The 13,985-nt window shown below is 42.7% G+C and overlaps 1 protein-coding gene across 7 annotated transcripts in view; it reads left to right on the top strand.

The window, feature by feature from the left end:
• piezo1 (piezo type mechanosensitive ion channel component 1 (Er blood group)) overlaps positions 1 to 13,985 on the top strand; it is a 188,845-nt gene that overhangs the window by 145,693 nt on the left and 29,167 nt on the right. For all 7 annotated transcript variants that reach the window (XM_078272473.1, XM_078272468.1, XM_078272469.1 and 4 more), the window contains 8 exons: positions 2,378 to 2,460; positions 6,805 to 6,873; positions 6,997 to 7,091; positions 8,061 to 8,205; positions 10,452 to 10,520; positions 11,907 to 12,079; positions 12,194 to 12,300; positions 13,080 to 13,256. In XM_078272473.1, coding sequence (XP_078128599.1) covers positions 2,378 to 2,460; positions 6,805 to 6,873; positions 6,997 to 7,091; positions 8,061 to 8,205; positions 10,452 to 10,520; positions 11,907 to 12,079; positions 12,194 to 12,300; positions 13,080 to 13,256 — 918 coding nt within the window. The remainder of the gene's footprint in view (positions 1 to 2,377; positions 2,461 to 6,804; positions 6,874 to 6,996; positions 7,092 to 8,060; positions 8,206 to 10,451; positions 10,521 to 11,906; positions 12,080 to 12,193; positions 12,301 to 13,079; positions 13,257 to 13,985) is intronic.

Below are 13,985 nucleotides of genomic sequence, written 5' to 3'. Positions count from 1 at the left end.
AGGAGTTCAGCTCCTTCACGGGCTACAAGATCAACTATGGCAAATAGGAGGCCATGCCATTGGGTTGGGCCGGCTGATCCGTCTCTATCTACCAGCTGTCCCTTCAAACTGTCTCCCACAGGCTTCACTTACCTTGGGATAAAAATTTCACCAAACTTGACAGAGCTATGGGAGCTTAACTTCTCTCTCATAGCAACTAAAATAAAGAAGGACTTAGATAGATGGCACAATCTCCCCTTATCTCTTATGAGGCGCATTAGCTTAATCAAAATGAATGTATTCCCCAGGTTATTATATCCCCTACAAATGCTACCCTTAAGGATCTCCAAGAAGGTTGCTCATGATATAGAGAGAGCATTCTCTAGATTCATATGGCACGGCAAGAGACCCAGACTGAAAATGAAAACACTACAGCTGTCCTCCGACAGGGGAGGCTTGGGCCTGCCGAACATAATTCTTTACAACTGGGCATGCCATGCTCGCTTTCTGTGGGAATGGTTACATGCTCATCTTGAGTCCAAGCCCTGTCTAGATTCATGGTCCTCTCTGCCATCCTCGCTATGGAGCTTGGTCATGAGTGATATGAAAAAGCTACACAAGGATATCAAGAATAACCCGATTATATACAACACAATTAAGAGTGTGGCAGGAAATTTGTAAATACTTAGACAGGAAGTTATGCCTCATTCTTAAGCCCTATTACGAGGAACCTGGATTTCCCCCCAGGTCTCCATCCCAATATTTTTGATATGTGGCATGGCAATGGGGCTCGTGTGATTGGAGATTTGTACCACAATAGGATATTAATGACTTTACAACAACTGCAGTCCAAATTCAGTATCCCTAAAGAACATCATTATGGTTTTCTCCAGGTCAGGCACTTTGTTGGATCCAAGACCTTACCCCCTCCTGATCTAGTCATGTATAGTGATGTAGAGAGGTTCCTTATTTCCCGGAGAGGCATCATGCCTTTTATCCCCTCCTTCTATGCATTGCTATACTCTCTTAGTCTAGGTGATATTACAAGCATTGCACAGAAGTGGGAGAAAGCTCTCGACACGGAGTATATTGAGGATGACTGGCAGGAGATCATTGAAGTATTTAAATCCGCCTTTACATGTAATAGATTGAGAGAGACACAGTATAAAATATTATACCGTATACACATAACTCCTTACATACTAAATAAGATGGACCGTCAGGTCTCACCTTTGTGTAACAAGTGTCATAGAGAGAACATATTATCATTACTTCTGGCAATGTAAATTGATAAAAAGATTTTGGGGTACGATTTCACAGGAACTAAGTGGCATCTTTCATGCGAAAATTAAGAGGGACCCAGGCCTTTTCATTCTTGGCCTCCCCTCAAGGGAGGTGACTCTAACCCGTTTAAAGTTCAAACTATGCGACAAATTGCTACTATTGGCTAGAAAATGTATTTTAATTAATTGGATCAATGATAAACCACCTACTGTCACATTATGGTATAGGGAAATATTCAGGGTCCTCCCTCATGAAAGACTTGGTGCAGTTGCGAAGGGTAATGAGAGGTCTTTCAATGAAATGTGGGCTCCTCTGTTTAACTACCTACCTGAGGATTTGACTCGGCTAGTGATGAGGGGCCAGTTTTCCCTAAAATGGCCACGCCCACCTGGGATAAATCCATAAGTGCCTTCTCTTGTACTGTGTTTTTTTTATTTTTTATGTTTTAACTCCGCTTGATGTATGTCTGCTTACTTTTGTAGAATATGGGCGCCGTTGTGATTATGGCTACACGAATGGACAATGTGTGTGTATGCAGAGCAATATGGAGAGAGGCTCTAATATGTACTGTGAAGATGAAGGGGGGGCAGTAGATTGGGACATTTTCCTGCTAAGAATAGATGGATGGCTATATATATGTGTATATGTGTGTATGTATGTATATGTATGTATGTGTGTGTGTGTGTGTGTGTGTGTGTGTGTGTGTATATATATATATATATTTATTTATTATTATTAATTTTTCTTTTTTCTTTTTTTCTTTTATCTATCTCTGTTACTGACATGATGGCAACATGTATAACTTGTGTTTCTGTTGAAAACCAATAAAAAATTTGTTACAAAAAAAAAATCAATCAGAAATCAATCTTCCAACATAATGTAAATGTGGCTCCTTGCTCTGGGCCCACCTGGCTTCTAAACAAAATACCGCTTATCCTAACCAAATTAAATTTGTGGATTGGATGTGGCACCTGACCTAAATATACCATGGTAGGCACTAGGTAGATATAGATAGAATACATTGCTTTACATTAGCCCACAGCAAATATTACTTACGTTAATAAGTTTAATAATTCTGTCTCCTGCCCTTTCTTTTCCTGTCCTCTTCTCTCAGGATGCGGAGAATTCGCTCCAAGCAGCAGAAGTACAGAGGTGGACACAAAACAAGTGAAGATTCTCACAAGAGCCAGACTGCTGGTAGGACTCACTAGTTTACTCGTTGACTGGGAAAATATTCGGCAAGCAGTTAGAAAACAACTTTACAGGCAGTAAACATGTCGCTATGTCAACCTGTTTTTAGCTGTAGCTGCAGGGGTTGTCATTGTCATTTAAAAAACACTGAACCCAGCAGTGAAGTGCATCATTCGTCAAGTATATTTATATTTTACACTTAACGCGACATTAACTCATATAATATAATTTATATGATTTTCCAGAGCTGATGATGGAAGTAGCAAACAAGTGAGCCATCTCGCTTCCTTGTCATCTCTGCTGAGGGTTGCACATACTTGCAAGCCGTAGGGATGGGACAGGTGGCCGGCTAGCGTTAGCTTTCCAGCTAGCTCGAACTCCTGCCCTCGTCCTGCTTTTCCGCTTTCACGCACACCGTTTTCGAGGTCCCTTTCCCCGGCTAATGGCATTGAGCGACACCGCAGGCTGAGGTGCTGGTCTCCGTAGCAGGCGAAGCTCGCGTAGTGTGTCAAGCATTCCGTCTGTAATAAAGTTTCCAGCATATTCTCCGATCTGTACCAATGTATCCTGGTGGTACATGTGCAGTAGTTTGAATGCACATAATTGTTGTAAAAGTTTGCTGCTGAAAAGAGAGAGCCTGTTTAGCGTAGCTCCAAGATGGCTGACACTCGACTCGCATTGATAGTGACAGTCCCACCCCCTATGGGCGGGTTGAAAACATGCGGAACTAGCTGGCTGTAGTCCATAGCCTCTGGGCAAAAATGCCTCACTAAATGAGGATATTTGCGTTCTTTGTCACGCCCAGGTAGATGGAGCTTCAAAATATGCATTAAATTGAAATTGGACACCATTGTTAGCTTTATAAGACCTTGGGGTAGATGTTATATAAGTGGCGTGACGAAATTCAAATTGTAAATATACTCGAATTACGCCGAAAATGAAGCTAACTAGCCGCGATGTGTACACATAGGATTGGAGGGACAGTCGCAGCTAACGAAACCCCTAATGTTCACAAAAATTCATTAAATTGAAATCGGACACCATTATTAGCTTTATAAGACCTTGGGGTAGATGTTATATAAGTGGCGTGACGAAATTCAAACTGTAACTAGAACTGCAAGCAGTTATGACGGGGCCCAACACGGATGATATACGGATAGGATTTGAGATGAAAAGTTAAGTATTGGTATTGAAAAAAAGTAAGTAAAAGCATTGAGTAACTTTTGGTCACGTCCATCTGGAGATGCTACTTACCAGGTTTTGTGCTGATCCGTCGCACGGCCTAGGACGAGTTCGAAAAAGTTGGTTTTGCGCATTGCGCAATATTGCAGAAAGAAATTTAAGCGGAAATGGGCGTGGCCTATATCATGTGATTCAGCTTGATTCAAGGAACACGTGGATGTAAGGATTTTTAATGTGCAATGTGTAATGTGGGAGTTAAAGGCAAAAAACCGGACACCATTGTTAGCTTTATAAGACCTTGGGGTAGATGTTATATAAGTGGCGTGACGAAATTCAAACTGTAAATATAGTTACTCTAGTTATACCACAGAGCCCCGAGTATTCCAGTAGTCCAGTACCCAGGGAAACGGTGACTTTCACTGGGTGTGGAGGTTTTCCGCTTTCTCGTCAGACTGTGTGGAGCTCCTAGCTAAAGTCCGACACGTCTTACCAAATTTGCAATTAGCCATCAATTTTCGTAAAACGGCCCATATTTGAGCTTTATATAGTTGATTTCTCGCTTAAAAAAGTCTCAGAAGTGAATTTAATAACGAAATAGCCCGACAAACAATGTATAACTTTGCAGTGTCTGAAATATGAGACCTGCTGTCTCGTCTCCGATGTGTTTCTATGGGATTCGCTCAAACCAATCAGTGCGCAGCTCATCTAAATATTCATGAGCATACCATATTTGGAAGAAAAGCTCTTGTTCCAAATAGAGCCATATTCACAGGGTAGTTAAGGGCCTAATAAAATAGCATTCGGGCAATTTTCAGCCCAACCAATGTTACATACCCTATTAGGAGACCTTAAGGAACAGTGTAAAATACCCTATATAATCATTCAATCACCCCTTAAAGATAAACCATTTCATTTTATGATCCAATGGCCTTCACTCTAGCGCCACCCTCTGGTTATATTTATGTATTTATGTATTAGGTGTGTTCAGTATTTTCGGTCGGCACCAAGGTGCTTCTGGAAAACCGTTCGCCACCTCAGGAGGGGGAAGCGAGCAACCATCCAAGCTGTGTACAGTAAGGATGGGACGCTGTTGACCTCAACTGAGGAGGTAATAGGGCGGTGGAAGGAGCACTTTGAGGAACTCCTAAATCCGACTAATACGCCCTCTATGGTAGAGGCAGAGCTGGAGGATGATGGGGGATTGTCGTCAATTTCCCTGGTGGTGGTTGCTGAGGTAGTTAAACTCCACAGTGGCAAAGCCCCAGGAATTGATGAGATCCGTCCGGAAATGCTTAAAGCTGTGGGTGTAGAGGGGTTGTCTTGGTTGACACGCCTCTTCAACATTGCGTGGAAGTCTGGGACGGTGCCTAAGGAGTGGCAGACCGGGGTGGTGGTTCCCCTTTTTAAAAAGGGGGACCAGAGGGTGTGTGCCAATTACAGGGGTATCACACTTCTCAGCCTCCCCGGGAAAGTCTACTCCAAGGTGCTGGAAAGGAGGGTTTGGTCGATAGTCGAACCTCAGGTTGAAGAGGAACAATGCGGATTCCGTCCTGGTCGTGGAACAACGGACCAGATCTTTACTCTCGCAAGGATCCTGGAGGGTGCCTGGGAGTATGCCCAACCGGTCTACATGTGTTTTGTGGATCTGGAGAACGCGTATGACCGGGTGCCCCGGGAGATACTGTGGGAGGTGCTGCGGGAGTACGGGGTGAGGGGGTCCCTTCTCAGGGCCATCCAATCTCTGTACGACCAAAGCGAGAGCTGTGTCCTGGTTCTCGGCAGTAAGTCGGACTCGTTTCAGGTGAGAGTTGACCTCCGCCAGGGCTGCGCTTTGTCACCAATCCTGTTTGTAGTATTTATGGACAGGATATCGAGGCGTAGTCGGGGTGGAGAGGGGTTGCAGATCGGTGGGCTGGGGATCTCATCGCTGCTTTTTGCAGATGATGTTGTCCTGATGGCATCATCGGCCTGTGACCTTCAGCACTCACTGGATCGGTTCGCAGCCGAGTGTGAAGCGGCTGGGATGAGGATCAGCACCTCTAAATCGGAGGCTATGGTTCTCAGCAGGAAACCGATGGAGTGCCTTCTCCAAGTAGGGAATGAGTCCTTACCCCAAGTGAAGGAGTTCAAGTACCTTGGGGTCTTGTTCACGAGTGAGGGGACAATGGAGCGGGAGATTGGTCGGAGAATCGGCACAGCTGGTGCGGTATTACATTCAATTTATCGCACCGTTGTGACGAAAAGAGAGCTGAGCCAGAAGGCAAAGCTCTCAATCTACCGGTCAGTTTTTGTTCCTACCCTCACCTATGGTCATGAAGGCTGGGTCATGACCAAAAGAACAAGATCCAGGGTACAAGCTGCCGAAATGGGTTTCCTCAGGAGGGTAGCTGGCGTGTCCTTAGAGATAGGGTGAGAAGCTCAGTTATCCGTGAGGAGCTCGGAGTAGAGCCGCTGCTCCTTCGCGTCGAAAGGAGCCAGTTGAGGTGGTTCGGGCATCTGGTAAGGATGCCCCCTGGGCGCCTCCCTAGGGAGGTGTTCCAGGCACGTCCAGCTGGGAGGAGGCCTCGGGGAAGACCCAGGACTAGGTGGAGGGATTATATCTCTAACCTGGCCTGGGAACGCCTCGGGATCCCCCAGTCGGAGCTGGTTAATGTGGCTCGGGAAAGGGAAGTTTGGGGTCCCCTGCTGGAGCTGCTACCCCCGCGACCCGATACCGGATAAGCGGACGAAGATGAATGGATGGACAGTATTTTCAGAACTTTCAGTCCTATGGCTTCGCTCACTTTTCTCCAAGCCTTCTTGCTTTTTGTTCTGTCCTCTGTAAAGTACTGATCTTAAGTCATAGAGCTCTGGGTGCCCACAGACAACGACAAATTAGTTTGTCAATTAGACAATTAGTTCTCCATTTCTCTGCGACAACAGGAGAATCTTAACATTGATAGGCTTTTGTGACACAGCGTCACATGAATCTTTTGCCCAAGTTGAAACATTTCAACCCAAGCGGACACGTATTTGCGCAAATTTGCGTCTATTGCGTAATTGATTTTGCATGTATTTGCTGCGCGAGGAAAATGTGCTTCACCTTTATGTTGAACACACCTTAAGATTAGCAAATCATTAGGTAGCACTTTTTCTATCTAATCTAAACCTTATCTTGATTCCTTCCAGACACCCAGACAGACAAGAAGAGTTCCAGGAAGAAAAAGTGGCACCAGCCATGGTTGGACCATGCTAAAGGTATGACAAGCACTCTGTTTTGTCTTGACTTACAACAAGTACAAGTAGTCCTTCTGATCTAACTTCAGATCATCTTCATATAGTGAGATAGATGACATTGTTATGTGTTTCTTCTACTCACAGTGCTGCACTCCGGAGAGTACTACCTGTTTGAATCAGACACTGAGGATGAAGAGGAGTCTGAAGAACAGAAACCTCAGAAACAGACTGCCTCTCAGGTGAGACACACAACTGACTCACAAAATGTATTCATTTATATATAATATATCCATGTAGCATTTCTATGGGAGTCAGTTTTATATTGACATGTTTGTCATAATGCATGCCAATGTGCAGTTTACTACCAGCTGTAATGTAGAGTGTGTGGACAAACACAGCAGTGGACCTACAACATAGACAGAGACAGTCCATCATCAGGTTGCTACAGTAGACAGTTGTATGTGCAGTCACATGTCCTCAATATCTGTTTTTAAACAATTAACTGATGTTGTATACTGCATACAGTTTCAGTTGTTCTAAAAAATGTTTATAAAAAATTAGGGCTGTCAGCGATGCAATTAAGGGCTGAGCATAACGCATAATTAATTTCTTTTAATTGCATGCCGCCATTTATTAATTTATTTTACACTTCACTCGGCTTTGCGTCGTGCCTAACAGGCTACTACTTTGACCCTTTGCCGCACCTTTACTTATCATCAAGCTGCCATACTTCCTTGTAACACATCTTGCTACTGCAGGCTGCAGGCATGATGGAGAAAGACAGCAGAAAACACAATTCTGAATGGCGCTTTTTATTTACAAGGAATTGTGCAATAATGACAGATTCACACATTTTTCTTTTGTTTACAGTAAATAAATAATAAACAAATATAAATCTTAAAGTCAGGTTCATAAAGTAACTTTCTTTGCATTCATTTGATTCCCAGTCAAGATACACTGGTAAGAATTGCTTTCCATTGTTAAAATGTACTTAAAAACAGTTCTGAAATGCAAAATAATAGAATTGTAATCACGTGATAAAACATGCGATTAATCGCAATTAACTATAGAAATTCAGCGATTAAAAAAAATTAATCGTTTGACAGCCCTATAAAAAATATTTGAAATGTTTAACACTGCTATGGTGAACATGCTTTGTTGAAACTCTAATTTTCATATGTTTATTGTGCCGTTTCTTCCCCCCTCAGTTGGCGTACCAGGCGTGGGTGAGCAGTGTGAAAACAGCTTTGAGAGAACGTCAGAGACACCAGAAACAGTTGAGGAGGATTGAGAGAAAAGAGAAAGAAGGAGAAGGAGGAGTGGATTCACAACAGGAGGCTTATTCTGTGACAGGTTAGATATTCTTACATCCCTCCCTTTTTACGTCTCCGTGCTGGCGACCGCCGTGGCCGGAGGCAGTATGTTTTCAGTTCATGCTGGTTTGTCCATCCATCCGTCCATCTTCAGTCTTCTGAACGCAATATCTCAGGAATGCCTTAAAGGACTCTCCTCACATTTGGCAAAACTGTCCACTTAGACTTAGGAATGAACTGATTAGATTTTGGTGGTCAAAGGTCAAGATCTGTTTTTGGCCATAACTCAAAAATCCGTACACTAATTATGATAACTTTTCACACAAATGTCTCATACGATAAAATAATGAAGTGATGACTATTTATACCCAAAAGGTAACTTCACTGTGACATCTGAATGTTCTGCCAAAATGCTTTTCTGGCCGTTATTCAAATTGGTATTGCCTCCTTTTCTTCGATCACAAAAGTTTCAGCTATTGTCTTATGTTCCACAAATTAGTTCACTTTTAAGAGACTGGTATGGGTCCCCTAAAACTTTCTGAGGTAAATGGTCACTAAGGACCTTCTAGCAACGCATAAGGGAATACTTGAGCAGCTAAGGGCAAACACTTCAAGATCAAGGGGGTTTTTCCTTACAACATCCTAAGGAAGTCTAAGGCGTTCTTGGATGAAAATTTAAGGGCAACCTTAGCCTAAGTAATGGGTGTCAAACTAATTTTAGTTCATGGGCCACATACAGCCCAATTTGATTTTAAGTGGGTCGAACCAGAAAAAACATTGCATAATAACTGATTAATAACAACTCTCCCTATCTTTCAGTGTAGAAGGGTACCAGTACATAATAAACAATCTATTTACAATACAGATGATGAACAGCCTGAGATATCTTAAGAAAAATAAGTTAAAATTCAACAATATATCTCAGTTTTTAACTGTATTCTGGCAGCTTCCAGGTATGAGCAGTGGTGACCTAGGGGTTAAGGAAGCAGGCTTGGGACCGGGAGGATAAAATCTGGGTGGTGAAAGTGAAAGAGCAGCGCTTGTCCCTCCCTCATTACCACCACTGAGGTGCCCTTGAGAAAGGCCCTTAACCCCAACCGCTCCAGTGGAGCTGCTCAGTGGCCAGCAGTTCAGACTGTGGGTACTGGGCAGCTTCCAGGTATGAATGTGTAACTGTGTGAATGTGACAGGTCGTCGTTGCAAATAAGAAATTGTTCTCAATCGACGTACCTGGATAAATAAAGGTTAAATAAAAAATAAAAATAAAAACAAATTTAGGCTACCTCTGTAAAGAAATAGAAACTGGTCAATTTATTTTGGAAAAACCAAAACTCTGTGTCCACTTTTTCCCCTTTTGACAAATCAGCCAGCAGCTCCTGCATGAACAGTAGCCTATGTTTGACAGTGTATAGTCTGTACGTAAGCATGTGGGATCTATAATATCGTATCCAGCATTGGGTATAGTCTATGGGGACACCTCACTCCAACCACAGACTGATTGCCAACCTTCCCTCTGGGAAGCGCTACAGAGTTCCTTCTCACTTCCCTTAAATTGCATCCCCGGCTCCTCCACTTGTCTCCCTTCCTTGCATCTTAGTCTGTCTAACCGAGGAAGCATGGGAGAGACGCAAGGAAAACATGCGAGGAGAGAGGAAACGAGGAAATATGTTTTAGAGGGATGAGACATCCTTTCCTCTGAAGCGTCACATCACTGTGAATTGGTCAGTTGTATGGGTGGAGTTAGCAACGGCTTTCAGCTGCACAGCTTCAGGAAGGCTGCTCTTGTGTATCCTTGCTCATAGCTCCTTGAAGATCCCTCCTCGGTGCTCGCTCCTCATTCCGCAGGGCAGGAATGAGAGCTTTGAGACGGCCTTCACGAAGGAGGGCCAGAACATCTCCGGTTTAGCCGAGGACCGAGAAGCTGTCAAATAAGGGATGTGAGATTCAGCCCAAGACTCTCTGTTCCAGGACCAGCAAGCACAGATGCATCTTCTTCCCCTCAGCTTTCACCTTGCTGAACTCTGCATTACAGTTTTTGCACTTCTGGTTAGATGCTACAGCAACTGCATTTTGTTGTCTCAGTGGGCGATAACAAAGTTAAATCTAATCTAAATGCATATATACCACTTAGTAATCATAAAGACTAACAAAAATGTCTAAAAAAAGAGAAGACAAAAGGCTTGCTTTGCCCCTTCCATAAACCACAAGCCCTCTTTCAAAATATATATTTTACTTTAGTTACTGAATAATTTGTTTAAAGTGTATGTTTTATATTAATATGTGCAGGTTTTGGTGACAATGATGTGTTTGAGCAGCCTGGGCTTCAGGAAGAGGAGCCAGAGGAACAGGAGTCTGGTTGGTTAACATTTCTTAACTTTCACCATCACAACATGCTGTTGTTTCCATTTTACAGTGTGTAGTGAATGAATGGCTTTATTTGTGTAACTAACAGATACTTTGAGTATATTGATTGTGTGTTCAGAAAGCATACAATCAGTCTAAAAGCTACCTTCACAGGGCGGCCTCTAGCTCACCCAGTAAGAGTGTTTGCCCCATGTTAGTTGAGTCCTGCAGCAGCCTGGATTCGAATCCGACCTGCGGCCCTTTGCAGCGTGTTATCCCCTATCTCTTTCTCTCCCCCTTTCATGTCTATCCACTGTCACTATAATAAAGGGAAAAGCCCCAAAAAAGTTATCTTTTAAAAAAAAAAAAAAAAAAGCTGCCTTCACATGATCTGCGGTAAAATCACTCTGCGCTGGCTGTTCCATTGATTATCTTTGAGGAGAGCAGTGGAGACAACTTGGAGGAAGCACTACCCTTGACGGGAAACACTGCTTTGAAATTGTGGCAGAGCACTGCGCTCAAACTTTAAATTATTTCAACTGGCAGAAGCTTTAAAGGGTAATTTCGGTATTTTTTAGACCTGGTCTAAGTGATTAATGTGAACAAGAATCTTTAAAATTGGTTCAGTATTGAGCAAGAACGCTGTAACCGGCAGCCATGAACCAAGCTGCAATCTAATCATATAGGGCAAATGTGCGTCATCCACTAAAAGTGCTGTATTTACCACTAACATGCTCAGATTATTATTATCGGACAACATTATGGAAAGGATCCCTTCAGAGATACCTTTTTGAAATTGCTATCACCAAACCCACCAGACTACATTCAAATTAATAAATTAAACATTAATTTTAGTGTGTATAGAGCCATCATATTTTCAAATGTAAATGGGTGAATTAAGGGTTTCTTTCAACCAAATCAGGGTGGTGATTGTTGGAATAGTGAAAAGACGAACCAAGACAGCTTTTGATGGTTTCATTTAGTTTCTATCCACTTTGAATGGTGTATTTTATGATGATAACATTACTGTTTGGTGGGTTTGGCTATAGTGGTTTTGGGGATGTTTCTGGTTAAACAAAAAGGATCTTACTCATTAACAAAAGGATCGACCTCTGTAGTGATCTTTTCCATAATGTTGTCTGAGACTGAACATGTCTGTGGCAAAAATGGCACGAATTTCAAAGATTGTTGTTCCCATCGGTCACTTAGACACAAAAAAATAGGAAAATATGTTCCAGGTTGACGAAGTTATAATTAATATAGTATAGAAAAAGTACACACAGTAGATGAAGGTTTCTCAGAACCTGCTAAATGTACAGTCAGTCACAGTTTGCTTCCTTTACTGTATCACCTGCCCTTCTCTTCTCCTTTCCTGATCTCTCTGTCTGTGTGCTGCAGGTCACGGTGAGATGGTTCAGAGGATCTTGGATATCCTGCGCTTCTTATTGGCCATAGTTCTGGCCATGGTGGATGGACTGACTCATTGGCTCAACCTCCTGACTAAACAGTACAGAGAGACATCTACTGTTCTGTGCAATGAACGCTACTTCATCATACACAAGATACAGCAGGTAAACACAACACATAGATGTTTGTTGAGCAAACACTGATCTTTGGAATTGAACATTCAGCACAGAAAAACACGGACAATCACTAACTTCGGTCTGTCTCCCTCTGATTGGCAGCATCTTACAACAGCAGACTCCACAGACGACCAAGTATCTCAGGGCAGTGAGAGTCCCACACTGGAGACTTGTTTGGATGAGACTGATGTAGACTCCACCAGATACAGGTTAGTGTGGAAAAGAGTGTGTGCCACTTATATGCCACCAAACTTTGATACTTTTTAGGCACCGACCCAAACAGCCTCCATAGTATCGCGTGTCAAAAAAATGCCTTGTCATTCAATACCTAATTTCAATACCTAAGGAGTAAATCTCATCAGCGCCAGTGACCCAATAAGCATACAGCATGCTTGTACCAATATATAACAATGCTGGTGATTGGCTGTCTACACGTTGTAGAGGCAGGCAGGAAAAACTCTACGTTACGCAAAGACACAGGGCTCACGTGTGTGTGTAGTTGAGTTTTTTTGTGTCACATAGATGTAAAGGAGCTGAAAAAAAGTAATGGAAATTATATCATAATTGTTGTAATTTCTTCTTGTTAAAGTGGCTAAAAGTAACTTTCAGTTTGTGTTGATTCTTGCGGCCCCTTTGGACAAAAGCAATAGTGTTTTACCACACCTGCTGTCGTAAAAATCTTTACCCACTGTATTACTGAGTTAGCGTTACCGGGAGGTCATATAGTTACGATGAATGTTTTGCTCAGACAGAAAATCATTCAGTTACAATAAGAGAATACGTTACCGATGCATCGTTGCATTTCAAGTGTTGCATACGGTAACTTAGTCTACTTTGGATGTATTGTGAGCTAAACTGGGTATCACTGTCACTGTTTAGTGTGTTTGTTATGCCCAGCTGTTTCATAGGGGGCAGTTAGGGGGGCTTTCGATCCTCAGTTTTTATATATTCATAATTTTATCTGTATGTGTTTGAATCACTTTTTAAGCTGCCTTGAGGTGGATAGCAGGGGTGTGACAGGCCGGTCTACCCCCAGGCCAAGGCTCAACAGTACTGGGAACCTCTTGAGTCCAGAACCTCCATCCAGCAGCATGGATCTGGTACCAGTGCCATCCAAACAACAACACAGACATTCCAGAACAGCCAGTGAGCTGCTGGGAGACAGGTAGATACTGTGGTATTCTGGATCAACCAAAGTACATTTCCAGGATAATTTTCTGACATGACGTGAGCCACATGTTGGATGTCCCTCACTTCCCGCTCTCTGTGTGTTGCCATTCTCAAACTTTGTTCGCTTCGGGAAACGACAAACTTTGAGCTAGAAAGCTACATGCTGAAAATGGCAAGTTTAAAAAAAAAAAAAAATTTAATCACACAACAAGGCTGGCCTGCTTGGTTCTTTTGGGGAATATTGAAAAGATTTAAAAATAACCTGTTTATGGCATTAACTATTTAACTGGGACATTTTGGGACCAATTGGCGGGGATTGCAATGGACGAAGTACACACGGTGATACACTGGTAAGAGCAAATGAGGTTTAACCATGTATCCAACTAATTTAAATAGCTCACATTACTGTATTGTGTGAACAGTTAACAGTTAATATTGTATGTGGCGTTTTTTTTTGCTGGGTGCAAATGTTTCACCAAAACAAGTTACTCCCTGAGACTATTTTGCACAGCCACCATCACTGTGTCCGGAGTTTAGCGCCTCCCAAAACAATTGTGATTGGTTTAAAGAAATGCAAACAACCCAGAGTGTTTATTTCTTCTATCCCAGAATGTATCTGTGGTGTAGCCAGTCCTTACTTCACAGCGCTGTGGAGGTCTGGCAATGCGAGACTAATAATGTGAATACTCATGTCTTAAGAAGGCCAACACTGATCTACAGTGAC

The sequence above is a fragment of the Sander vitreus genome, chromosome 17, assembly GCF_031162955.1.
Source record: "Sander vitreus isolate 19-12246 chromosome 17, sanVit1, whole genome shotgun sequence".
In the NCBI taxonomy this organism is placed as follows: domain Eukaryota; kingdom Metazoa; phylum Chordata; class Actinopteri; order Perciformes; family Percidae; genus Sander; species Sander vitreus.
The sequence above is the reverse complement of the archived record's forward strand: the minus strand, read 5'-3'. Positions and strand labels throughout refer to the sequence as shown.